This window comes from Etheostoma spectabile, chromosome 2 (assembly GCF_008692095.1).
Source record: "Etheostoma spectabile isolate EspeVRDwgs_2016 chromosome 2, UIUC_Espe_1.0, whole genome shotgun sequence".
NCBI lineage: Eukaryota > Metazoa > Chordata > Actinopteri > Perciformes > Percidae > Etheostoma > Etheostoma spectabile.
This window is the reverse complement of record NC_045734.1, coordinates 24,663,750-24,690,981: the sequence shown is the minus strand read 5'-3', so window position 1 is coordinate 24,690,981 and position 27,232 is coordinate 24,663,750. Positions and strand designations below refer to the sequence as shown.

Sequence of the window (27,232 nt, the reverse complement as noted above, 5' to 3'; positions counted from 1 at the left end):
GACCAATCAGAGAGCGCCGTAACGACCGAGGCAGCATTTTAAATTTCTACCAGAGACTGTTGTCAAAAGGCAGGACGGAGTAACGCTGCAGCCACCGAGGGACTAGCCTGGCGATTAGTTTCATGTCTGCTTCAGTTTTTTTTTTTTAGTCGTGAGATTCGCATGCACTACATTTTTATCGTTAAGTCTAATGTTTGAATAACGTTCGCGTTCAAAGGTGGTTAGCGTTAGTTTTGATTTGAATTAACAAGTGAATGGCCGCAAGCTAGCTTCCAGGGCTAAACTAACGTCGGTTAAGGTAGGGTTAACAATAGTTTGACCCTTGCAGAAATTATCGATACCTTGACTGCTGAAGAGTTTTAAACGTTTCTTTTAACGAGCACAAAATGAGTGCAGGTATCGCGAAGCCGGCGAATCCGTCGGCACATGTCGACCCAAAATCCGCTCCTCTTAAAGAAATCCCAGAAGTTCTGGTTGACCCACGCACCACGAGAAAATACGCGAGGGGAAGGTTCCTCGGAAAAGGTGGTTTCGCAAAATGCTACGAAATTACAGATATGGAGACGAAGCAGGTTTTCGCTGGAAAAATCGTGCCCAAGTCTCTGATTCTGAAGCAGCACCAGAGGGAGAAGATGACCTCCGAAATCGCCATTCACAAGAGTCTCAACCACGCGAACGTCGTGGGTTTCCACGGGTTTTTCGAAGACGATGACTTTGTCTTTGTTGTTCTGGAAATCTGCAGGAGAAGGGTGAGTGTCATGATAAAATGCATGCTTCCTCTAGGGAACACACTTCTCAGGGCCAACGGTCATCACGGCGGTCTCTTCCGTTGTCCTGACGTTACCAGTCCAAGTGGAGTTATCTTAAATTGCAAAAAAAGCTAATGGAGTTTTGAACTGGTCGGTTAAAGTCCTTTAACGTAACGTTTTAACCAGTCAGTATATAACAACCTTTTATCGTTGCCAAGCTTTTCCCCTTTTTGTGCTGCCATTGTCACTTCCCAAATATTTGCTTTGAATTGAAGTTAATTGTCCATTCAACACTCATCAGCGCTGCTAAGTGGCCATTTTAAGTCGTGGTTTTAAGTGTTTCATTAGTTTTATTGACCTAATCATTTTTCATTTTCCATTTCAGTCCTTGTTGGAGTTGCACAAGCGTCGTAAGGCAGTGACTGAGCCGGAAGCTCGTTACTACATGACCCAACTTCTCAAGGGTGTCCAGTACTTGCACAACAACAGAGTCATCCACAGAGACCTGAAACTGGGCAACATCTTCCTTAACGATGACATGGAAGTTAAGATAGGTAATTGCGCCGTCAGATTGCATATGATTTGACTGCAGTCCGCTTGCCATACCTGAGAAGGGTAAAACATACAGTAACATTTATCAAGACTCTCAAACAAACCTGTTGGTCTGGTAATAAATGTTAAGGGCCCAGCTCTCACGTGATTATGTCATACTTCCTGGATGAGTGGTTTTTCATTGATTGGTGGGGAGACTGTCCCAGGACCAAAATGCACAAATGATTTTAAAAAGTTATGTCCTTGACTTTCACACATAAAACATTTATACACTTTGCTGATTTACAAAGAGCATGTCTTGTCACTTTTCTAGGGGACTTTGGTTTGGCCACTAAGATCGAGTTTGATGGCGAGAGGAAGAAGACCTTGTGTGGGACGCCCAACTACATTGCACCTGAAGTGCTTTGTAAGAAAGGCCACAGCTACGAAGTGGACGTCTGGTCACTTGGGTGCATATTGTAAGTCTGAACACACAAAGCACACCTGGGAGATGCACAACTGTTTTTACAGTTGTTTCTTCTAGCTATAAATGCTAACTGCCACTATAAATCCAGTTGAGTTGCATTGCTGGCCTTCTGTAAGTCATTTGAGGTACAATGGTCCTTGACTAGGGCTGGGTATTGTTAAAAAATGTTGGGATACGGTGACTTGGATACCTGATCCGAACGATTCCTTTTTTTTTTTTTTCTCAACACCAATTTTATAAAAATCAAGTGTTGGACACATATTGCACTAGTTCTACATGATTCAGCATAGTTGGATCAATGTCCTTCATCTCTTTATCCTCTTAGGTACACTTTGTTGGTGGGTAAGCCCCCATTTGAGACCTCCTGTCTGAAGGAGACCTACAACCGCATTAAGAAGAACAACTACACCATCCCCTGGGTAAGTCTGGCTCATGTAGCACACAATGTTCCTTCAGTCTAGTGTGTGTGTGTGTATTGCTTTTTTTACACGTGGAATTTCATAATCCTAATTTGCAGCACATCAACCCGTTGGCGTCGGCGCTCATCAAGCGCATGCTGCATGCTGATCCCGCCCAACGGCCTACCATCGCTGAGCTACAAGTGGACGAGTACTTCACATCTGGCTACATCCCCGTACGTCTGCCCACAACTTGTCTCACTGTACCCCCCCGGTTCTCCATTGCCCCATCCACAGCTATGGAGCTCAACCAGAGGCGCCCGCTGACTGCCATCAACAACAAAGGTAATGGTCCGAGCAGTGAAAGACTTGACCACTTCTTACCAAAAAAGCCTTTTGTCTACAGTTCTGAAATGGTTTGGCTTTCACAGGATGTAGTGTTAATGGCTTTGTTTCTCTTTCCAGGAGGGACCGAGAAGGGGGACGTGAAGGACGAGCCTGGGCAAAGGTGATTAGGACAGATGTTTGAGATGGAAGTAGGGGTGCTTGATTTGGTCAATAATTAAATCCTGATTACTCATTGACTTTTGGAAGAATGTTGCAATTATTTAATTCAAACAGTTTAAAAAATCTTAAGGGTCCCCCTCTCCAAAAAAGCTATTGACACAGAAATGGCACATACTAAGGAAAAGCTCACTATTTTGGGAAATAGACTTCAGATATGGTTTTAGGGGACCACTAAGGCCTATATATAAAAATCGAAAGAGCACCATGACCATGGGACCTTTTTAAACTATAAAATCTCCCATAATACTTTCCCTGTTTTTTGAAATTATGTTCTTTTTTTTGTCTTCAGTGTATCAATATTACTTGTATATGAAATGAGACTAGATATTACCTTTTTAGATTTTGGATATTGTTGTCTTTCCGGGTTTTTTACAAGCTGAATTACCTTAAAATTGTCTTCTTTTTTTGTGAGCAGATAACCACACTGTTCTATTTGTCTTTACCCACGTAGTTATTCAATCACCGTAACTGCTGATTTTATACATATCAAATGTAATTGTAAAAATATTATGTGAAAGCACCAAATGTCAACCCTGCAATCTCGCTATTGATGAATTGGGTCAAAAATATTGTGTTTTTTTTTTGTATCGCCCAGCCCCAGACAGTAGTGCTTGCAACTTATTTTAATCCTCTCTGTGATTACTGTTGTGACTTGTGTCTTCTGTGCAGGGAGCCTGAGCCTTCAGAAAACAATCTGAAAGACATGCTGCAGCAGCTCAACAGCATCATCGCTGCCAAGCCCTCTGAGAAGGCAGTCATCTGCCAGGGTGAGTGCAGAGTCTGCAGTTTAGTCAACGAATCCTTTTTCGTATCAATGCCGTTTTGGATAATCTTTGTCCGTGTCAACATTGTAAACATATATTTTGTTCTGATTTGGTTTTCTAGAAGAGGCAGAGGATCCTGCATGTATTCCCATCTTCTGGATCAGCAAATGGGTAGACTACTCCGACAAATATGGACTAGGTGAGCATCGGACTGTGGTCCCACGTCCATCTGCCAGCTCGCCCTTCACTTTTTGAACCTTATGTCCGATTCAACAATTTTTGTTCTTATGGACGTTACAAAAACTAACATGGCTATTTATGTTAACTGTCAAGTGTAGATAACAGACCTTCACACAAAGGGTTTCCACGGGGTCTAAAATTTCAAAATTATACGCCTTAAAAAGTCAAATTGACGAGTATTGAGTTCTGTCTTAAATATTTTTAAACGGGTCTTAAATTATCCTTTTATCTAGTCCACATATATTTAGCTGTGTATGTACAGATCATTATTACTTGGTGTCGCTTCTATTGCATTGTTCCTTTTATTTACTTTTCAAGTAATTTTGTGACTCTGTATTTCATTGTGTGTTTATGTCCTGATATAGGTCTTCAATTTCATACATAAAGGTCTTCGAAACCTCTAGAAACCCAGTTTACTGCAGACATTTTGTCTTGGAAAGGCACAGGTGTAACTGATTAACGATGACTCTGTTCTGTTCTAAGTATCTCCGTAGACCTGACATGTCATAGTAGGAAAAGCACAGGTGTATTCAAAACCATTAATGATGGCTGCATTCCACTTAGGAGAGGCCCTGGTATGGTGCATGCTGACCCACTGAAACGGCTTAACGGGAATTGAGCCATTGTTAAGGTTATCGGTTTCAATGTCTGGTCTAGTGAGGCAGCATGTACAATCCCAGGGCCTTGAGACCGGCACACCAAAGTGGAATGCAGCCATCAGTGTTATTGACTACACATGTGCGTGTCCTGCTATAAAATGTGAAACTGTGCCATTTAAGAAAGGTTCTTCGCTACAGCAAATAGCTGAAGTGCCGTGTGTATTTTACAAACCGCGGTGGCATTACGTAGTATGTCCACCAGAGAGCGTTGGCAAGTTTAATTTGAAGCCGGTTAAATTGTTGAAAAACAAATGTAATTTTAGTTAGTTTTTATTTTTTTATAAATATCGATAATTTGAAATGTGTATTTCAGGTTACCAGCTGTGTGACAACAGCGTGGGTGTGCTGTTCAATGACTACACGCGGCTGATCATGTACGCGGACGGGGACAGTCTGCAGTACATCGACAAGGCGGCCACTGAATCCTACCTCAGCGTGCGCTCCTACCCTACTACTCTCAACAAGAAGGTGCTTTCTAACTCCGTCCCTCACTCGCTTTGCTTTAACGCCCCATCCCACTTGACGATCATCATGTGGATTCTTATGCACTTTTTTTTTTGTTTTGTTTTCCACCCCCCGCCATTCTAGATAACATTGCTGAAATATTTCCGCAACTACATGAGCGAGCACCTGCTGAAGGCCGGCGCCAACATGGCTCGGCGGGACGGGGACGAGCTGGCGCGGCTGCCCTACCTCTCCCTCTGGTTCAGAACAAAGAGCGCCATCGTCCTGCACCTCACCAACGGCACCGTTCAGATCAACTTCTTCCAGGTTAGACGCACGCCCCATCTTCTCCAGGGCTCGGTATCCATAGCAATGCTTTTTAGGCACTGGCTGAAGTATCGAAAAGTAATGCAGCGTCATTCAATGCCTGACTTCTATACCCAAGGAATAAATCTCATCCGCGTGGGTGAGCCAATGAGCACGCCGCATGCTTCTACCTAGAGCTAATAATGCTTGTTATGAAGTTATGCACAGGAGCTATACGTTTTTGTAAAATTGGCATTGAAAGTATTGAGGAACCTGTTTTGAAGTCCAATTTTTGTACAACACCCAGTCCTAATCTTCTCCCACCCGTTTTTTTAAATACATATAAAACGTCCTACAATAGCTGTGGAACTGTGCCCACACAATTCAATTCAATTTTATTTATAGTATCAATTCATAACAAGAGTTATCTCAAGACACTTTACAGATAGACCACACTCCAGAATTTACAAGGACCCAACAGTTCTAGTACAGTGGCGAGGAAAAACTTCCTTTTAGGCAGAAACCTCGGTCAGACCCAGGCTCTTGGTAGGCGGTGTCTGACGGGCCGGTTGGGGTTAGAATGAAGAGTGGCAATAACAAAAATAGAAAAAATTAGTAGTTCATGGCATAGCAGGACGCTGTGCGGCATTACAAGGCACAGCAGGACGTAGCAGGGCACCGCAGTGTAGCAGCAATCTGAACCTGTTTCCACTGACCCCTCTCTGCCAGGACCACACCAAGCTGATCCTGTGTCCGCTGATGGGCGCCGTGACCTACATCGACGAGAAGCGAGAGTTCCGCACGTACAAGCTGTCTCTGCTGGAGGAGTTCGGCTGCAGTAAGGAGCTGGCCAGCCGCATCCGCTACGCCAAGCTCATGGTGGAGAAACTGCTGGACAGCAAGCCCTCCACCGCCGCAACTTAGACCACTTAGCACCACACCTTCGATCGCCGTCTGTCTTTAATCACCGCCTCACTTCGTCCTATCTGCCGGGTGCTCGGAGGACGGAACAGACCCTTAAATTATCCTGAGTTTTCAAGTTTGCATTTTTATCCCTTTTTGTTTTGTTTTCATGCTGTTAACAGAAACTGTTATTTAACTTTCTTGATGAAGCTTAATCTTGATGGACACGTTCCTGCCGACATGAGCTTAAGATGGCGGCAGGCGAGTTGACCCTGTATGGTTTTTAAATGAGACTAGGAGACGATAAGATGGAAGTCGGGTTTTCAAATCATCTTGAAGTTAAACCATTCTTCCCAGATTGCTTTCTGCTTCGTTTGTTTGTTCATGTATCAGGCGAGCCTTTAAACCTAAAGCTGAGTGGACAAATACGTGGTGGCGATTGAGACGGACTGGCTGTGTGGATGGGGGGGGGGGGGGAAACTTCTCTGGTCTGCTTCTCTATTGTCTGTTTTTATTGTATGTAGAGAAATGGACCATGTTCATACGTCTTCATCATGCACATTCTTCTTATTGCTCTTCTTTTTTATAAATGTATTTTAGATGTCTTGTCTTTTTCAACAGGACGTGCAAGCTTGTACATACTGCTGAATATTCATACTTGATGTAAAGATGGTTTAATTTTACCCAAGTTTAAATAAAGACTGAACTTGACAAAGTGGTTTGTTTTGCCCACATTTCCTGTACAATCAGTTATCTGACCCAAGACATTTTGAGATTAAAAGTTTGTTCTTGACCAAGGACACCGTGCTTGACCAAAAGTCCTAAGAGGTACATTTGATCTAAAGCAGCTATGCAAATGTAGGAAAAAATGTCTCATCTCTTCAGTGTAAAAGATTTTTAAAGACAATTTCTGTCTCAAGATTCTTTTTCTCTTGACATAAGCTAGGAAAGTAAAACCTATCCGCATGGCTAAAGAGTAGTAAACCAAGAACCGGTTTGTTTTCTTCTGAAAACTAGTATTGCACAAAACAAATTGGCCGTTTTTAGTATTGGTAAAGTATTGTGATCTCTGGATTCTCCATCATCTTCATCCAACTTTTCTTTTTAATTGAGATCTTTTCTTTTGCCCTCTATACGTCCCCCCCCCCATTTTACACAAACCATAGATGAACAACCTCAGGAGTTTGACTATGGAGAGACATTTACAAAATCATTGTTTGGTGTACAGTCATAATTATACAAGCGCCAAGCTATCTTTTTTATTATTCATGTCAGGACATTGAAAACCGCTCTGAACCATGGAGCGCAGAGAGCTGTTTCTCAAAACCAAGATAAGGAATTAAGCCGGGATTTCCCACTTATCCTAGCTCAATTTAGCCTTGACTCGGTTTCACAAAAGCAGAGGCACCTAAGTTACCATGGAGATTTATTCTGTACAGCTAGCCTGGTCCAGGCTGGCAACCAGGATTTATCAATCCTGGAGCCTTTTTATTTCACTCAGAAGTGGTTTTTAAAAAACAACCCGTGCATGTTGCTGTTCAGTTAAGTAATATTATTTAAAGTTGTGACCATTATTTTTATAACTAGTCATGTGACATTGTTACTGTTACATTGCTGTCTGAAAACACAATGTTAGAAGTTTGATGGATATGATGAGATAATCACAAAAGGCTGATAAAGTTGCAAATGTGTTTTAAATGAAGTCTGCAGCTAAGGTCAATATATAAAGTGCTGTAGATGTGTGTTATAGTGGACCAATGCACCTTAAATGATTTCAGTTGTTTCATTTTTTTGTGTTCTCTAACGACTATGATCTGGGAGGATTGTACAAATTTAAGAACATATCCTTATTGTACAGTCCTACCAAATTACAGCCTAAATTCACTGAACCAATAACTATATATAGTGTAGACTGCTGTCCATTCATGAAACAACAGGGAAAGAACACATCAATGTTTTTTTTAAATATTTTGCTGGGTGGAAATAACTGATGAATATCCCTCTGTTACACGTTTCCAGTGAGCAGGAAATGTGTCACTTAATTATCTTCATAGTTTCTAGATTTTAGAGTCCAATTTCTTCAGCGTCTTTCTTTTCTACGTGCATATATACGAGGGAGCCAAGCATATATGCAAACAAGGAAACTAAGAAGGAAAAATATACATTTACGAACTACTGCTCTTAACTGAAACCAATCAATGAGTCACTTGTCATTTGCAAACACAAACAATTGTACACTTTGCGTTAAAAGCGAGCAGTGGAAGTTAATAAGACTTAGGAAATTTATATTTTAGCCCATGAGAGAGAGGGAGAAATTATGTATTTATGCATCATATTCTAGTGTTGCGTTCCACAAGAAGCTGCTGCTCACTTTGTATAAAGTATGAACAATGCGTATTCTCCATTTTAGCATCAATAAACCTGCAAACGACCTCAAGGTCTATTAAGGAAAGCCGTGAACGCACATCTATCTGGAATACTTCAGCCTGGCTCAACCTAGTCGCCCCTCCCCAGCCTGGCTTGGCCTTCGTGAAACCCACAAAGCACAGATTAGACTAGGTCAAGCCTGGCTTTATTGGTTATCCTGGATTTATGAATTCTGCTTTTGTGAAACAGCCCTCAGGGGTCTTCAATGTACTGTTTTTAAGCCAAGGACCCCTACATATATTACATATCTATTATGTACAAAATTGGGCATCCTAAATATTTTATTCAAACCGTTTTAATGTATAAAATTCTAAGCTTTTAATATAATTGTTGGGATGATTTTATAAATCACGTTTTAATGATGCTAAACATACATGTGACACAGTGAATTATAGGATTAACTATCTGTGCATGGCTACCTTAGTAAATTAAGCTACTCACTAAGGTCATCAATTGGTTTTTCCAAAATAGACTGATTTATATTTGCTCATAATATGATGGGTTTATGTTAAAGGCCCTGAACACCCCCCCAGGTGTTCATAGTAAACTGGCTGATTGGACCTTTTCCAGGACTGTGGGGGTGTGGTTAGGCTGAGTGATTCACATCTTCCTGAGTCCACTGTTAGTGTTGTTGCATCCGTTAGGGCGGGACAAATGTCAACGTTTTCATCCTTATTGGTTGAAAGAATTTGTGCCCTAATAACTTCCAATCCACCTTCAACCTGAAAAGAGTCTAATCAGACAGAATAACTGAAAACAGCTGTGTGGGTTTTCAAAGACTTTAAGACAAAAAAGGAACAATTTGATGAGGAATCATTTGGCGCCTCCTGGCTGACACAAAGAGCCATTACAGCTTCGTTTACAGTATTTGAAAATAAGTTACATAAATTTCTCCATTTTTTAAATGATAGAGGTTTTTCTTAAGACACAGTTAATTAATCCAAAATGCAATAATGCAACCAAAATACTCAGACAGATTTAAACTCTATAAAAATACGAGAATACTTTGTCACTTATAAATCTATGACCTAAATTACAGGCAGCGTTCAGATGTGAATTATTTTTGTTATTGTCTATGCTTTTTTTTTGCATAAGCCAATACTGAAAAATTATGAATTTTCATGACCATTGCATGCATGTCTGTATTTAGGTGATGCTCTTATATTATCTTATTAACTTCAATGCTGGAAGAATAAATAGCCGTTTGCTTTGATCTAACTTTGCCATGAACAATGACACAGACGTACTCTGTTCATATAATAATAATAATAATTTGGACGGGATTGTTTACACTTTTGACAAATAAGAAAACAGCATTTCCTAACTGTTGCTCTAAAAATATAAATCCAGCATGTCTAAGACGAGTTTGGTCAACCTTAGCAATATAAAAGTAGGCAAAAATACAACTGAATACACATGTTTAATGTCAATTATGAAAACAAACTTTGGCAACACTTCTTTTTCTTTATATATAAGAAATATAACTATGTATTCAAGTAACCACAGTAAAGAACAGTCAAAACAGCAGCAGTAATAAAACACAAAGGTGGTTTTGGGGTTACAGTGGTCTAAAAAGTGAAAAATCCACCATCAAGTAAACATTCTCACACAATGAGGTCCAGTGTGTGATACTGGCGCTCTAAAAACATTAGTGTAGAAAGACTGGAGGAGGTTCAATTTAGAAGCACTCCACCTTTAACAATGCAGTCTTGTTGAGGTTATGTTACGTTATAAAAACCATGACTTTTTGAGCTTACAGTATATTGCTTTAATCATAGCAGTAAGATGGCCTAGAATGTTAAAAATTTTATGTAGACATTCTGATTTGAGTGATTTGAAGGAGTTTCTTTAATGTCCATGGCAGGGTGAGGCCTGACTTGTACTGTAACAGTGTAGAGTAACGTCTCCGTTGTGATGTCCAGTCACCAGCGTACCTCCACCCCCCCATCGAGCCAGCTCCCAGCCTTCGCTCTCAGGAGCCCACACCATCCTGGAGCTGGCCCGCTGCCCGAGGTCCCACACACACACACAGCCACTCTGACTCAGGCCAACCACGCTGGAGCGGTGAACGTCAGCCTCACACAGCCTGCAGAACACAGAGGCACATGGGAGTCGTAGTTACATAGATGCATATGTACAGAGTAGAAATGGTTCAACACTATTTTTTGCTTACCGATAAATTACATATTGGAGCAAAAACTCCAGTATACTTGTTGATACCTGATTTTTCAGGCGGTATCGGAGGCTTTTCCGATACTGGTATCGGTACATCGCTAGTACAGAGACACACAAATACATCAGTCCTCATCTCACCTGCCAGACCAGGCTTTGGGTGGATGCAGCCGAGTAGCCAGGACAGATTTTCCAGTCAGAGGGTTAACGGCGACCAAAGACAACAGGGCTGTCGTCTTCCTTTCCTCTTTGGTATCTTCCTCCAGAGAGCTGAGCAACTGATGCTGCAGCAGGACAAACAACACTCCCTGTGCACCAGCACACCCACACCCACACCCACACCCACACCCACACCCACACACACACACACACACGTAAAATCATCCGAAAAGTGAGACAGTTATGGTGGCACAGGCAATTTCCCAACAGCAGCTCCCCTTTGCATGCAAAGCAAATAGACTTACACAGTAAGAGTATCCTCTGAGACAGGAAGTATGTGATAAACCATCTCCGAGGATAATTCTCCGCAGCTGCTGTCCAGTCTTTAAATTCCTGTATCACAGAAAATACATTCAACTGTAAACAGCAGAAGTGCATGTGAGAGCCAAATCTGGATGAAACGTGCGTACGATCTAAAACAGGAGTAGGACGGGTGTACACCGATTCCTGTGCAAAGGATTGGCATTTATCATTGCTGCGTAAAAATCTCACATCTGGTCTGACGTCGTGTACACAAGTTTTCGAGTCAGTGTGGACTTGCGGTGCAGCATGTAACAGGAGAAGGAGAAGCCATATAGACATAGATAGATATAATTTATTAACGTAGTGTTTAAAGACTCTGTACTACATTTAACAATTATTTATTAGTCTATCACACCAACGATCTGATGGCGAACGCCACCCTACCACCTTAACTAGCAAATGCGCTGCGAGACCTTTTGCTGCGTGGTAACAATTAGTATGGCAATGGCTTCTCCGTTACAACCTTCCTTACCAGACAAAGAGGTTTCCGCCCTCATCTGTGCCGATGAGAGCATCTGAAAGGCCGTCCACTCGAGCGAGGGCCCCGACACAAACGCCAGGACACACGAGAGTCTGAGAGATCCTTGTGCTGAGAGAGAGAGAGAGAGAGACGATACACTAAGATGTCTGTGCAATGATGAAATAAAAGATAGAATAAATACGCCACCACTGTTACCTGCCACTGTCTGACAGCGTAAACACCTGCAGGGTGGAACCAGATGCTGAGTGGGAGGAGGTAACAACTCTGGACTTAGACACACCCACAACAGTTTGGACGACGCCCTCACAGAGCAGCACTTGCAAGAGGCTGGAGCACGACAGCATCCTGTGCACATGGACAACCGACACACAGTTACGTTTAAGATGAACGCGGAAACTTCCAACAGCTGTTTTTCACAGGCACAATTAATAAACATATTTTCAGATGTCCACATGAAAAATGTTCTTGGATTAGCACTATGCTTAATACTTGTCCAGACAATTAGCCAAAAATGTTTTTAAACACATGCTTTTACCTCACTTCTCTGATTTCCAGCTGACCCAGAGTGACACAGATCAGCCCAGCAGCATCCGGGACAGGAAACACATTGATCACTGGCTGTACACAAAGAAAAGAATCATCCACATAAAAAAAAAAAAAAAAACTGTTGTAAGTTTGACCAAATTAATGTGCACCATGTTAGAAAGCGTCACATTTCGTCCTTGAAATAGGAAATGTGAACTCATCCTGTTTTAGTGCCTTTAAAACAGACTTTCTCTGATTTATCACTTATTAGTTTAACGTAAAGAGATTTATTTTGCTTACTTAAATCCAGATCTGTGACATCTTTGTGTGGGCACTGTGTTAATAAGACTAACAGTGTTTGGCTTCCATTTGTGGCGCTAGTGCCTGGAGCTCCCTACGGAAGTCTGCCGAGATCCGCTGGATGACACAAAACGTCTCACGCTTTCCCCACAAAGACGACACAGAGCTGGTTTCAAATCAACAAAGTATCCCTTTTAATGTATGCCGTTTGTCCTTGATTGACGAATAATCAAATAAATAATGACGCAGGTATGCATTTTGCACCCACACTCACCTCATTGAAAGCCCAGGTGTGTGTTAAACTCCAATCAGAAGCAGAAGTCTGACTCCAGAGACACACGGCCCACTTCCCGGCTGCTACAACGCACAAATGGCCCGAGGATCCGGGCAGACGCATGCATCCACCAGACAGCTGCCTGCTGGGGCCTGAACAGACACATACACACAGCTGCAGATACACATATTGCACATTGCGGCCATTGCATAAGCCAAACATGAATTCATAATTGTACGACAAGTACAACCTTTTACCTTCAGTGTGTGTGTGCATCTCATTGTGTGTTCCTCTGCGGTCTCCTCTATTCTCACGTCCACCTGCCCACTAGAGCCCTGTGGCTGGATGCTGGAAACTGTTATAGGTGGTTCAACCCGCTGATCATCTGTACATAACGGCACGGATGAAGCCTGGGTCTGACCGGCGGGGAAGGGGGTGGGCTGGCTAAAGAGCAGGGATGGACAAGGACAGAGAGCTGGAGGGGACAGGGCCTCGGTGGACGGGCTAAGGCGGGGAGCCAGGGTCAGAGGTGGGGCAGTGGGAGAGGAGGTCAGAGGGGGGTGGGGGGTGAGTCCTAGCGATGGCAGAGTGGGGCTGTTGGCGGGAGCAGAGGAGGGCAGGTGTGAGGTTATGAAGGGGCAGGGTTCTGATGCCAGAGGAGGGCTCAACAGGAGCTGAGAGTGCACTCTTGTGGAGTCTGGATTTTTATTTCCCACCAATCTGTCTCTGGGAGAACTTGTAGTAGTTTCTTTTGAATCTTTGGCAGCATTCAGATGCTGCACAGGAGACGCCCCTCGAGCTTCACTGTTCTTACAAAACTGTACAGCAGTGCAGCAGTTAGGAGGGTCCTCCAGGGTTTCCTGTATAGGGCAATCTAAGGAAAGAGTCTTGATGGTAGCTTTGTCTTCTGTTTGGTTTGTAGACCTCTGGTCTTCCAAAGGATGGACTACACCAGGACAAACAGTTTGTTCTTCTGATGAAATGATGAAAGACTCTTTTATTTGAAGTTCATCTGAGCGCCTGATGACGTAATCATTGACTTTGCATGCAGGTCTGTCTGCAAAGGTGACGTGAGGCTGTGGTTTGACAGGGTGGTCAGCAGTTCTGTGTGTGTTGCTTGCTGAGACGCTTCTTTGGCTATGAGTATTCAGAATCACAGCATCTTGCTCTACATATCGATCAGCACAGTCAGCAGCACAATCTTGAACCACAGACACAGACTCTGTTAAGGCGATGTAAATCGGACTCTCTGGGTAAAGGTTTTCAGTATGCTGCTCTCCAGGGATTTCCATATCTTGTTCGGCTGACCCCTCAGTTAAGGACTGGCTTGTCAATTTATCTTCAAGCTTGTGATCTATTGACAAGTTCAGGAAGTTTACAGACTGTGTAGCAGCTTGTTTTGGTTCGGGGGGGTGGGGTGAGTTGGCCACTGTGGGCGTGAGGCTAAGCGAGAGCGGAAGAGGCATCGTTGTGTCACTGCTGCTCTGAGTGTCAGAGCGCCGGTTGCTCCTGCGTAAGTTGTGAGAAGGCGATGGAAAATATTCAACTCCTGAATCCACAGCGACTTGGCGGAGCTTGTGCAGCTTTAGGGAAGCAAACTGGTCATCGGGGAGATGGAAATCTTGTGTAATGTCAAAGTTCATCAGCTTGTTGACCAGCGGGTGGGGGGACAGACAGGGGAGAGGAAACAGAGACATTTGGGCAGGTGAGGAGGAGGGCAAAAGGAGAGATTGCAAGCTTGCTGCACCTACAGGACACAAAGTTAAAGATACTTTAATAGGAGGCAATAGATTCAGAGTTCTCTTTTATCCATTTATTTCTCTATAGATTACGTAATTTCAACCTTTGTCTCCTAGACACTTCAATTTGGAGGTTATGGGGCAGATACACAACACATATTTGAATAGACATGTGTGGTTATACAATGTAATATCTTGTAAAAGTAGGGTTTAGAGCTGCACTGATTTAAAGTTAATTAATCAAAAAAACAGAATCTAAATCTGCAACTATTTTGATCAACAGTTAATCGTTTTAAGTAATTTACATAGTAATATGAGTAATGATTCTTGGAAACTGTGATGGACATTTTTCACATTTCATAGACAAACCATTTAATCAATATTACATTTTACTGTATCCAAACCTGAAATTACGATAAATCAATATTCTAATCTCAGCAAGACAAACCTGTAGACCTTATTCTCTATCACTGACACACACATATATAGAGTCGTAATACAAGTCTTACTTCTACTCATCTGTGTGGATCCGTTAGTCGCGTTGCTGTTCTTAAGAAAGATGGGAAAGAACTTTCCCAGATGTCCAGAGGCAGAGCTGACCTGAGCTCCATCATCTCCAGAGCAGGGTTGTGTGTCTGTGCTGAGGATAGACACAGACTGGGGGTCGTCCTGCATTGGAACAGCTTCTCCCAGAGTGAGGCGGGGCTTTGGTCTATCAGCTCCATGGAGAGACGAGGAGGAAGAGAGCAGGGAGCTGGTTGGCAGGGGATTGTGGGAGGTTTCTCCAAGGCCTAGTCGATGGGTGTCTATCGAGCCTCGTGGGGTCTGAGGTCTCCCTCTGCCCCTACCCCTTCTCTTCCTCCTACCTCTTGCTGGACGAGCAGTGATGGCCGTAGGAGAAAGTCGAGCATCAATGACCTGATGATATGAAGCTGATATTTGATCTGAAATCTCACTTGAGCTCTGACTGTTCAGCTCAGCAGATGTGTCGGCAGACTGTGATTCCATTAGGGGATCTACAGGTGCAGTCGCCAGTGAGGACAAACTGGTCCCAGTGTGTGGAGATCGTTCAGGGTTGTTTGTGCGCCTGTTCAATCCTCTGCTGCGGCGATGTCGTCCAGCGCTGAGCTGGGAAAGTATAACGGCCTGCATGTCAGGCTGGCTCTGTGAAGATGTCATACGTCTTGTGGTTCGAACGTAGTACTCAGCTGGGAAAAGTAGTCCATCCACCAGGGTACAGGAGTCCAGGAGACCCACACCCTTTACATCATGCTCTCCTTCAATCAACTCCCTTTTTCCTTCATTTATTTCAGCTGTATTATCATGACTTTTTTCATTTACTATTTCCTCTGCTGCATTTTTATCAGTGTCTTTATTACTGCTTTCTTCACACAGCCTTACATCCCTCTGCCCTTTAGTATTCCTATTTTCCTTCCCTTCCTCTGTCTCCTTATTTCTTCCATTTTGTGTGACATCTCGTTCCATTCCTTCAGCGTGTACAGCAGGGTGCCCACCTGTGAGCAATAAAGAGGTTGACTCTGACTCTATTTTCCCTTCCGCTCTCAACTCAGTCTCTTTTTCCCTTTGCTTTTGTAGGACTTGTATGTCTTTACCCGCAATATCTCCTGTTTCAGTTTGACCACTAGAGTTCCAGTGTGTAGGTAGCAGAGAAGGAGATTCAGAGTCTGTACTAGGAAAAAGCTTCTCACTTTCATTCACCACCTCTGTTCCCTCTATTTTGACTCTCTCTTCACTTCCTTCTGTTCTAACTGTCTCCATCCTTTCACTCTGACTCAGTCCTTCCTCCCTGCTGTCGTCTGTGCTCCTGCCAGCACTCCTTCTTTCCCAGCGCAGGCGGCTGCGCTGAGACCTGAGGCGCAGGGCGGGAGTAGATCTGTGACCTTTAGCTGTGTCATGGCTGGGATCTGGGGTTTGTGGGCAAGCAACAGAGTTATCCGAATCTGCTGGACCTGGTAAAACATCAGAACATGTGTGAATTACAGCGAATCCTTGTCTGCTTCTCAAAAAGACTGTAATATCAGCCTTATATGTATGTTTTGTTTTGGGATTGATAAGTGTGAGAGTAATTCATGTGTCAAAACTGCATATTTACAGTACATCCAATAAGAAATATATTGTTCATTTCTTCATCAAATTAGGCATCATGACAAGAGATTATTTCGAAGTAAATTAGAAGAAACTACTCTTGCTCCTCCCTTCAACCTTATATGCCAATATTGCTTCCTCCCCTTTTTACACAACCTTCCTAGACATTTTATAGCTGCTTACAAGCACACTAACAAAAAAAATAAGCCTTTAGTATGACTGAAATAGTTATATCTGGATTGCAGGTCAATTTCAATGATTCAATATAGTTTATTAACTACACTTGTGACAGATGTATTCCTTTTTCACTTTCAGAACTTTTACAGCATACATTCCTTTGTAATTGTCACTACCGTTCTGTATGGTGGAAGATATTTCCTAACTGCACTTGCAGCTGATTAAAACGGACTCACCTCCAGTGTGTCTCTGGCACTGAGCTATGCTTGGGGCTGTCCCTTTGGGGGTGTTCAGCATCAATGAAGGTGGGTGGGGACAGGGGATGGATGTCACCTGTGGGTCTCTCTGGTCTTGGTGGTCCTGCTGACTGATCCTGCTCCCCACATGTCTCCGCACTGCGTCCAAACGCTCAGCACGCTGTGAGCAGATTAACATGTGTGTGTGTGTTTGTGTAAGAGAGAGACTGAGTTTTTACACTGTGTTTATAAAAGTAAAGTGAGAGACTCTTACCTGTAGCCTCTCAGCTGTCCTGAGGTACTCCCTCTGTAACAGTGCCAACTTCCTACGAAGCTGAGTGGGTAAAATGTTAATATGTCAGCAGCAGTCAGAAGACAGAATTAAAAGTTATTGTGGCCCTTCTAGATTAAGTGCAGACACAAGTACAGTAACGTTACCTTTTCCTTATCGTCACAGTGTAGTGTGGTCCTCAGCTGCTCCTCACAGTGCATGTTATCTTTGAACTTTTCTGCAATCTGCTCACTCGGCCCTGGCATCCAGGACACGCTTAAAACCACACACACACACGACTAAAAGTTAAATGTAGCTATGGCACCGCATATGACATTAGCTTATTTAGGTGGCGCATCTTACGTTCCATAATAAGTTATTTGTTAAAATAACGTTAGCTTAACATCGCTGAGAACTAACGGTAGCTTTATAACGTTCCCTTAGCTAGAGTTCAAACTTAGCGTTATTTTCGTTATGCTTCCTTAAGATTCTATAGAGTTGACAGCAAAGTCGTCTACACACAAATACACCTAACGCTAGGTCGTTAAAATGACAACTTGCCCCTTTAATTATATTAATATAGTTAGTTCGTGAGGCAGACTTACAGTGGCACCGCCGGTGTGTCCATGAAAAGTTTATTTTGGGCTCGGTTATCGATTTAGTTCCAATTTCCCGCGACTACCTCCTACAGACGTGAGCAGTGGAGCTTTGATAAATCGATCAATCCGGTGCGGTGACTCCGGTTGGAAGGAAGCAGGTAAATGGGAATGGGAAATGTTCAAATGGTAACTGTTTAGCTAGCGTTGCGTAGCGTATAATAGCCTAAATTAAAAGTTTAGTTTCAAATTCACTACTAAATCATAAAGCTCACCATAATAACTCCCTTGTGAAAACGTACAGTATGGAAAGTGGTTTAAAATGCCCACATTTTTGAAATGACTATTTATATTGGAAGATATGCACCAAGCGGATACCCGTTAAACTTGTCACATTAATTTAGAGTCCGACCCATAACATGCTAAAACCTACTTAGCGATACGCTAGGTAGGTTTTAGCATGTTATGGGTCCGACTAACCTTTTTTGTATCTAATGTTGTAGTACTACATTAGATACAAAAAAGGTTAGCACTATTTTTGCAACATAATGTCAGTTGGCACTAATGTAACTTTAGCTAAAGTATTAATGCAGCAGAAAAAACACACTTAAAATAGAAAGCAGAAAAGTATAAAGTGAGGGGTTTCACACAGTCGGTTTCACATTACTAGCTAAGTATGTCATACGTAGAAAGATGATACAGATATTTTAATTCATGAAGTCTTTTTTTTTATTTAGTTTGAGGAATTAAGAGAAGTATTAACAAATTGAATATCAATGCATTCACAAGTCAGTAAAATATTTACACTTCATTTAGACAGAAAAAAACCCTGGTCAAGCTTTGCTAATCTGAGCTCTCTAAAATCACGCATATAGAGAATGGGGATGTGGAAAGCATTTGTGAAGAAAACCTCACAGGCCACATGTTCATCTTTAGGTATCTGTGACATATTTGCGGTTCAGTAGCCTATGTTGCAAATTGTAGTAGGCTAGTTAAATAGAATTTCAATATAACTTACAGGAAATTGTAGTTTTATTTGGTTTTATCTTGTATCTTGTAAAACTCAGAATATGGAATTGTCTTATAGATTTAGATTAATTAGAATCAACATTTCTGTAAATGCGCCAACACAACATAAACACGGGGGAGAACATGCAAACTCCACACAGAAAGGCCCGGAAACGACCGGGAGTCGAAACCCAGAAAGGCAGAAGTGCTAACTACTGAGCTACCGTCCTGCCTCAGTATTCACAAATAGAATAGCATATAGTTTTCCATCAGTTTAAAGAAGCAAAAGAGACATTTTTGCTGAAATGGGGGTGTTTGCCACCTAAGAGACATGACAGAGACGCTGCCAGATAAGAGCATCTCTGCACAGAGAGAAAGTGATCGGTGCAGATAGCTTATTAACCACATTCATGAGGATGCAACCATGTTTGCTGAAAACTATCAGAAGCACTAACACAACTTCAACTGGAAGGTGTATAAATAAAAAAATGTAATGGCAAAATAGTTACCATTACATTTTTGTTGTTGTTGTTGTGTATATGACTGAAATGTGAAGTTGTTTGGGATTGGTTGGGATAAAAATAATGAATTCCGGCTACAGTATGTTGTCTCATAAGGACAAACCCTAAACATTTGGCACTCTGGTTAGGCTAAAAAAAATTCTATAAATGGCTGTTGTATTTGAACTCAACTGGACTCAGGTGTGGTATCTACACATCCATAAGCTACAATATTATACAATAAAGAGAATATAGAAATGGCTGTTCATTACAAAATTGATAACTGTATGAACAGAAGGAAATATGGCAGCTCACAAAAGATTATCTATTTTAAGCTGTTTTTAAGCCAAGGTAGCTTATGGTCTAAATCCTCACGGAGTTTCACATTTGTGTAAAAGATATAAGTTTCTAGTTCGGTGCAACTGTCCTGCTCCTCAGACATCCACAGGTGAGGTACTTCATGACAGTCATGCTGACGTGCATTAGAGGTTCCAGGTTAAAGAGCAAGTGGTAGAAGGCATGGACAGACAGGCCTCCAGTTTCATCAGCGTATTTCAGCGCTACGATGGGAGTGAACAAGGGGTTGGTCAGATTATGGAAGCGCGGCCTGCTTGCTTCAATCACTTTCTTGGTACACTGCAGAGAGTGAGAGGGTGGACAAAAAAGACAGAGATTTCCAGTCAGACCTGCAGGATTAATTGCAAATGTGTCACTGGGAAGCTCAGTCACTCAGACTGCATGGGAACGTACCCTGGCGACGTCATCAGGCGTTTGTCCCAGTGTCACAAAGACGTCGATAGCAGAAGGAAGGTAGACGTTCTTTAAGTAATGCACCGTATCAGGATCAGCTCCAGGATACTCCTTCTGCTTCACATCCTCTATCATCTTCGCCTCAAATTCTGTGCGCACCGGGCCCGGCTCAATCAGCGACAAGCTAAGGAGAGAGACACACAACAGAGGAGCAACATAAGAAGACTGGAACTCAACAAAAGAGCATTGTTAGATTGAGGAGGGGAAACAAACATGGCAAAGGTGTAACACTAGTGCCAAAATCTTTTATTGATTAATATTGCAAATAAATATTAACAACAATTATAATATAATATATAATAATATATAAATCCCTTCAACATTTGGGGCGTAGTCTTCCAAAATGAAAACAAATTAACTATTTTATCAATCGACCCTTGCAATGAATTTGGAGAAAAAGTATTAGGATTTACAACAGTGTTTTTTTTATTTTTTATAATTTAACCTTAATTTACCTAGGTAGGCCGTTGAGAACAGGTTCTCATTTGCAACGATGACCCGGCCAAGAAAAGCATAAACGTGCAAGACAATATACAGTTTCACATACAATAATATATAAGAAAACAGAACACAATAATCTGAAGTGCAGATTAGGCAGTAACAAAGCCGGCTCAAATGGAGGTGTAGTAATATTTTTGAGGTTTTAGTTGTATATTCTGCATCACATTGTCAAAAGGGTCTAATTTTGTTTTCATTAGCTAAAACAATTGGAGTTGTTGGTTAATAGTGGCTGGTAAACGATGTATAGTTTAATATATTTTACCAAATAAAAATGTGTAACAGAAAAGCGTTTAACGTTTTATCCAGCGCCATCATCAGGCCAAAATTTCAATGCAACTTAAAGTGTGTCCAATACTTTAATAATTAATAAATAATTTATGACCACATACATACTAATGACATCATCATCAGCCTCAGCTGTACTTTGAGTTTAGTGCTAATTAGCAAACTGGTTCATGAAATTGTTCGATCAAGATTTTCAGGCCTAGATAAAGGGAGGAGGCAACACACAATTAAAGCTTGTTTTTCACATGTCAGACTCTGTATCTATGTGGTTTGTTAGTAATGACGGAAGTAGCATCAGGGGAACTCACGTGACATTAAACTTCAAGAGCTGCACAGCCAAACTCTCACAGAAGCCCTCGATGGCAAACTTGGAAGCTGCATACACGTCATTAAACACCACACCTACAGAAACACAGTGAATGTTAAAATTTCACTATGAGACAACATGCACAGTAGAGCCTGACCCATAAAGGTTTTTAAGGCTGATAATGATACAAATATTTGGTGATTAAAAATCTGACATTGTGATATTAAAAAATACAGAAACGCGTAACAAAACATGAACAGATTTCCCTAACATTAGTTATTTGTAGTTACTTATGAGTCCTCACTGAAATAATATAATGCATTTTAAAAATAAACTTGTTTGTTTTGTTGTTACAACAGAACAGAGAACATCTCTCTCTCTCTCTCTCTCTCTCTCTCTCTCTCTCTCTCTATATATATTATATATATATATATATATATATATATATACATATATATATATACATATATGTAGTTTGATTTAAATATATAAAATACAAACTTAACCCTAACCCCGCCACACCTCCCTTCCCCTACCATACCGTCTGCTAACCTTGCAGTCCCATCACACTGCTGACCACGATGATGTGTCCTCCTTTCCTCTTCTTCATGTCAGGTATCACCTCCTTTATCATGCGGATCACCCCAAAGAAATTGGTCTCAAACACTTTCTTCATCTCTTCGATGGGGATGCTCTCTATTGGACCCACTAGTCCGATACCTGCGTTATTGACTGGTCAGAAGAAGGAATCAAAGAGGACAAGGAAGAAATTGAGTATGAACATCCCTTTGGGACAACGTACCAGTGCAACACGTTTAGGAGTTTTTTCTTACGGGGAACACCCACGTGTCACCCTTTAATGCCATTAAACACTGTTTAAACGGCCTATCGTTGCAGACCCGTAAAAGCCAGAGAAATTTTCCCCCCCCGTATGCCCCCCCCGGGAACCCTTCCCCAGCTTTCTTTACGTTTCGGGGTCCCGCATGGGTTTCTATGCCTGGGAAAAAGGTTGGAAAAGGGGGAAAAACAGAAAGAGCCTAAAGGAAGCTGGAAACATTTTTTTAATTTTTTTTTTTAAGATTTTTTTTATGGCTTTTTGGCCTTTTTCTGACTGGACAGCTAAAGACTTAAAGGGGAAGAAAAGCGGGATGATTCCACCAAGGGCTCCCGGTGGGGGAGTCGCCCCTTTTGGCCCGCTGCGTCGAGGAGAAAAAACCTATCCCGGGGGTGCCCCTCTACTAATTTAGCTTTTTGGACCCCCAGAAAGGTTTTTTTAGTGTATGTTTTTTAACATCCCTTTATTTTTGAAAAATGCCTTGCAGTACTAATCGGGCCCTTTTGAATGGAGTTCAAAAGAGTTAACGAATATTCTTGAACCCCTTTGGGCCCAAAGGGGCACGGGTCAAAAATGTTTTTTAAAAAATGCGAGTTGTTTTATTCATTCAATTTTTTTGTCCAGCCAGTATTTGATGGTTTCCCTTTTTTTTCTAAAAAAGTAATCACCAAGTAGTCTAAAAGGGTTTAAAATCTCAAAAACGTTTGGACGGGGCCCTTGGGCCCCTTTTAGATTAAAAAATTTTTTTACAAATTGTCCTGGCAAAATGGAAGCGCGCGGTTTTAAATAGACACAGAGAACTTTTAAAAGGGAATACATAACACACTTTCAACTCACATATTCAAACCAAAAAGTCTCATCAAAAAACCTGGGTCCTAATCAATTTTAAAACAGTGCATACCAAATTCCTTTTCCAAGGTCCCTTTTAAAAAACTTTAAAAATATAAACCCACTGACCTTTTTTTATCCCCCTTTCCCTTCCCAAAACCCTTTTGGGAAATTACTAAAGAAATTTTTTATCGGCCCCGGCTGTATTTGTGTTTTTTTTAATTATATAAGATTTTTCCCCCTGCAACATTTGGGTGTAAAAAAACACATATCGTTTAACACAGCATTTAGGAGTGTCATTCCAGCTGCTTTAGTTCAAAACACTGCTGTCCTAGTAACTCCAGAGCCATTAACCTGCTATGACTCTAGGTTGTTAAAATTTAATCTCATGTATGCCTGGCTGAGATGTCATGACAAAAAATTTTGAGTAATAGGCACATGCACACCCTTTTTACCCTTTCCACAAACTGTACTTTTCTTTTCCCGCCTTTTTTCAGACTCTCGTATTTTTCCTGCGCTATGTAAGGCCATTCTTCCCATTGATTCCATATGGCGAAAATCAATTACAAGTAAACTTTTTTGGTCTTGTGAGGCTGCATATTTGTTTTTGAATTTTTTAAAAATCTGTTTCTGGGTTTGCTTGTAAATGCAGATTAGTTTAAAAAATCTGCCCATTTACCTTATAACATAATACTCCTGTAAACTTTAATACAAAAGAAAATGAAATGGAAACCATGCTTAACCCGGAACATTAAAAGCATTTTTATTTGTAAATGTATAATGTAAAGTATACAGTATTTTTTTACTGATGAAAAAACATTGGTATGGTTCTTTAAGTGGACCGCCAGCAATTAGTAGCCTGGAAATCCAGACCCAAATCCGAAAGATTAAGGGTCTGGCATCAAATAATGAAAGTCGCCCATCTCGAGGGGCGGCACCAAGCGTGTGTTTGAAAATCTCACTGCACACAGATGGTTAACACTACGACCAATCACAGCAATACACAGGGTGACGTATCCAGAGCCCCATATGCTTCGCTACCAGCGGAGCTAACTGGTAGATTAAAGTGTTGTCATCCGTTTAATTGGCCTCTGGCCCGCCGATATCAGATACACTGATGTGATTTGTGCAGCCCAGATACAAAGGTATAGTTAATGAGCAGCATTACCGTACGTACACACCGCCACCGACTTGAGCTGCAAAAAAGCTCTGGCCGCCCCGCCGAAGACGCTTGTCAAAAAGTACGGGGAAGCTTTGTGACGCTTTGGCCGCTCTGACGTGGCGGCGATCTCTGTCCGACCGGTAGAAGCACACGCAGCCACGGCCAATATACTGCAACTAAAAACCTTTATAAATTACATATATAATGACAGAAGTTGTATTAATTGGTCGCAACGGGGTCTGTTAGCAGTTAGCTCGCTCGTTAGCCGCTGAGCCATAGCGGCATGCAGGCAGAGCGAGCAGCTGCCGGACTAACCTAGTGATCCAGACTAACCTAGGGACCCAGACTAACCTAGTGACCCGTGCCGGACTTCACTGTGAGCGGATGTGACCGGCAGGTAGCGTTAACTTGTTCCTATGTACAAACAACGTTATATTATAAACGAAAGGTAACCCAGCAACGGCGATTATGAGCTTGTCCTCAGAATTAATGTTTTGGTAGGAACGAAAGATTACATCGTATGTTTCTCCAGGATCAGCCAGCGTGAAGGACGTCTATATTCCGATTGGCGGCTGGCGTTAGCCGCTGCTTGCCGCTGGACCGCGTCATAGCTCATTACCATAAAGTTGAAAAATTTCAACTTTCTGATTGACGCTCAACACGCTCAAAACGCCCAAAACGCGACGCCGACAGATTTGCCGCTCCTTGCAGCTGAGAGAAGCCGGCTTCCATTGAAAGTGAATGACTTCCGGTAACTTTAGACGCTCAAGTCGGTGGCGGTGTGAACGTACGGTTACTCGATCGCAGAGTAACTCGCTGAGCTAATTCAAATTGTGTTCTTGCAAGAACTTTGGATTTCCAGTGTAAGCAATTAGACAAATTAGGTTAAAAATAAAAGAGAAAGTAGGTCATATCCAAATATGTTTTTTTAGTATCTGGACCACAGAAAGTTGACTGTGACCTCTGACCTCCCTGTGGGGAGATGCAGAGTTTTCTCTTCTGGGTTCAGTAACGAAACACTTGAACTCAAATTTGCTCCATTGTATCCAGTATCCTTTTCTATTCTTTCTTGTTATTCTTTGGCAACACAAATGTAGCCTATGTACATGATGTGAAGAAAATTGCAATTGCAACTGAATGTTTTCTCTCTCTCTTTCTAACACACACACACGCACACACACACACACAGTGCGTCTACCGTGATAGCGCTTCTGTTCATCCTTGGCCAGCATCACGGCTATCGTCAGACCAATACCGGAGGAGCAACCGGTAATCAGCACCACTTTCTGCCCAGGACTCACCATGGCTGCCCTGCCTCTCCACTCTGTTGCCACCTTGAGACACTCTGCAGGATGAGTGGCGATTTAAGGTGAGAATAACTGTAAGAGGATTAGAGAGACAGTGAGAGAGTCACATGGACAGAGTACAACAGGGAGATTATCCGGTTAACGCTCGCTTGCCCCAGTCTGTCCTGTGGGAATCATATCCAACTTCTTTATTTTAGCCCATGATGGTAAAATATTGCCATGGCATTATCTGAAACTTAATAAACCCACTGTTTGTCAGAGCCATCTGACCAACAGTGTGAAGAACAAATTGATAGTATTGGGGTGGAGTGATAATACGGTATACCACAGGATCTTAAAAATAGCAACGGTATCAGTTTCAATACATCATTAAAAAAAAATGCAATGCACTTATATAGGATTAAATATTTGTTTAATGCCTAAAATTGTTTATGGGTGGTATTCATCACGTGACAGTGTGGGGGGGGGGGGGGGGGGGGAGAGAAGGAAAGTCGCGCACCGAGCGACCTGGTCTTGAAGAAGAACACGACTTCTGCAGTTTGGCAGCATTTTGGGTTCCGACCTAATGAGAAGGGAGAGATGTTTCAGTATTAGTGTTTGGTATTCATGTTTCTGAACGGTGTAGGCAAAAACCAACAGTTTGGTGACGCCGTCTGAGCCTTACTTCATAATATTTAATTAGTCACAATTATACCGTATACCGCGGTTCCCGCTAAAATCTGGAGGAGATTTAATGGGATCCAAATTTGGAAACCGCCCGACTCTAGTGCATATAGCTTATTACTTAATCATGAGTATACAACCATGTTTGCTGAAAACTATCAAAAGCACTAACACAACTTCAACGTAATGACAAAGTAGATGCTTTAATACATTGAGATAATTCAAAAAGTAAGTACATAGATGCAAATACATTGGCTACAAATAAACAAAGTGTAGACTCATCAATCAGAGTATAAGACTGAAATGTGAAGTGTTGGGATGTTGGGATAAAATAATGAAATCAGGCTACAGTATGTTGTCTCATAAGGAAAAACCCTACACATTTGGCACTCTGGGTAGGCTAACACAATTTCTATAAATGGCTGTTATATTTGAACTCAACTGGACTCAGGTGTAGTATCTATCCATAAGCTACAATATTATACAAGAAAGAGAATATAGAAATGGCTGTTTATTACAAAACAGATTCATTTATTATTTTTTTTTTTATTTTTTTTTACAGGTTTATTTAACAGGGACAATGCACCTTATAATACACATAACATGTAAAATGTGCCAGAATTAGCCAAAAGGCTATTTTACATCTGTACAATTAACTATAAATGTAAAAAAGAAATAACACATAGCTAGGACAATAACAAACAACAAGTTTGACTTTTCTAAACAACAGCTTTGCCTGGCAACCACATAGGCATAGCCCAAGTGGCACAAACAGGCAGGATAGAAAAAGACAAGATAACAGCAAGATTTAGTGTCTACATGTATTGTTGATAGTCCGGATTACGTGTTAGCCACTTCTTTAAGTTAACTTTAAAAGAAGTTTTAAAATTCCTAATGTGAATTTAGAATGCGGTTCCATTCACGAGCAGCCCTGACTGAAAAAGCTGTTTGACCGAATGCAGTTTTCCTCAATGGGACAATGCAGTCACCTCTTGCTGCACTCCTTGTAGTTCTGTAAGTAATTGCTACTGTGTTTACAAACTGGCTCAATACATGAGGAGCCAGTCTATGTAAAACTTTGTACATAAGACAGAGATCTGTATATTTAATCAAATTTTCAAAACTTAAAAAATTATATATATATATATATTT

At 41.6% G+C, this 27,232-nt stretch overlaps 3 protein-coding genes across 3 annotated transcripts; 1 reads left to right on the top strand and 2 right to left on the bottom strand.

Annotated features, from left to right (window-relative positions):
• plk1 (polo-like kinase 1 (Drosophila)) lies at positions 1-6,759 on the top strand. Its single transcript, XM_032542167.1, has 11 exons — positions 1-749; positions 1,135-1,303; positions 1,615-1,759; positions 2,093-2,186; positions 2,285-2,510; positions 2,631-2,673; positions 3,402-3,499; positions 3,618-3,695; positions 4,709-4,863; positions 4,984-5,166; positions 5,875-6,759. The coding sequence occupies exons 1-11, from the start codon at positions 387-389 to the stop codon at positions 6,067-6,069; spliced, it is 1,749 nt and encodes a 582-aa protein (XP_032398058.1). The 5' UTR covers positions 1-386; the 3' UTR covers positions 6,070-6,759.
• A 3,060-nt stretch (positions 6,760-9,819) lies between these two features.
• palb2 (partner and localizer of BRCA2) lies at positions 9,820-18,080 on the bottom strand. Its single transcript, XM_032527943.1, is given in 14 exon segments — positions 9,820-10,561; positions 10,789-10,955; positions 11,112-11,199; positions 11,642-11,758; positions 11,846-11,995; positions 12,186-12,268; positions 12,750-12,868; positions 12,871-12,901; positions 13,007-14,496; positions 14,998-16,458; positions 17,008-17,188; positions 17,282-17,341; positions 17,446-17,554; positions 17,884-18,080. Coding segments are annotated over 14 exon segments (4,317 nt in total). The 5' UTR covers positions 17,907-18,080; the 3' UTR covers positions 9,820-10,323.
• Positions 18,081-19,635: 1,555 nt separating this feature from the next.
• LOC116696808 (retinol dehydrogenase 8) lies at positions 19,636-22,055 on the bottom strand. Its single transcript, XM_032527991.1, has 4 exons — positions 21,838-22,055; positions 21,287-21,380; positions 20,133-20,316; positions 19,636-20,018 (listed from the first exon to the last, which is right to left on the bottom strand). Exons 1-4 carry the CDS (start codon positions 21,959-21,961, stop codon positions 19,791-19,793), a joined length of 630 nt encoding a protein of 209 aa, XP_032383882.1. The 5' UTR covers positions 21,962-22,055; the 3' UTR covers positions 19,636-19,790.
• Positions 22,056-27,232: the final 5,177 nt, after the last annotated feature.

Excerpts from the sequence above, each read along its gene's own strand:
- plk1 (XM_032542167.1), top strand. The coding sequence starts at position 387 with ATGAGTGCAGGTATCGCGAAGCCGGCGAATCCGTCGGCACATGTCGAC. Across the intron at positions 2,511-2,630 it reads GACTGCCATCAACAACAAAG|GAGGGACCGAGAAGGGGGAC; the intron begins GTAATGGTCCGA and ends TTCTCTTTCCAG. Across the intron at positions 5,167-5,874 it reads TTCAGATCAACTTCTTCCAG|GACCACACCAAGCTGATCCT; the intron begins GTTAGACGCACG and ends CCTCTCTGCCAG.
- LOC116696808 (XM_032527991.1), bottom strand. The coding sequence starts at position 21,961 with ATGAAGAAAGTGTTTGAGACCAATTTCTTTGGGGTGATCCGCATGATA. Across the intron at positions 20,317-21,286 it reads CTCTTGAAGTTTAATGTCAC|CTTGTCGCTGATTGAGCCGG; the intron begins GTGAGTTCCCCT and ends CTCTCTCCTTAG. Across the intron at positions 20,019-20,132 it reads CGCCTGATGACGTCGCCAGG|TGTACCAAGAAAGTGATTGA; the intron begins GTACGTTCCCAT and ends CACTCTCTGCAG.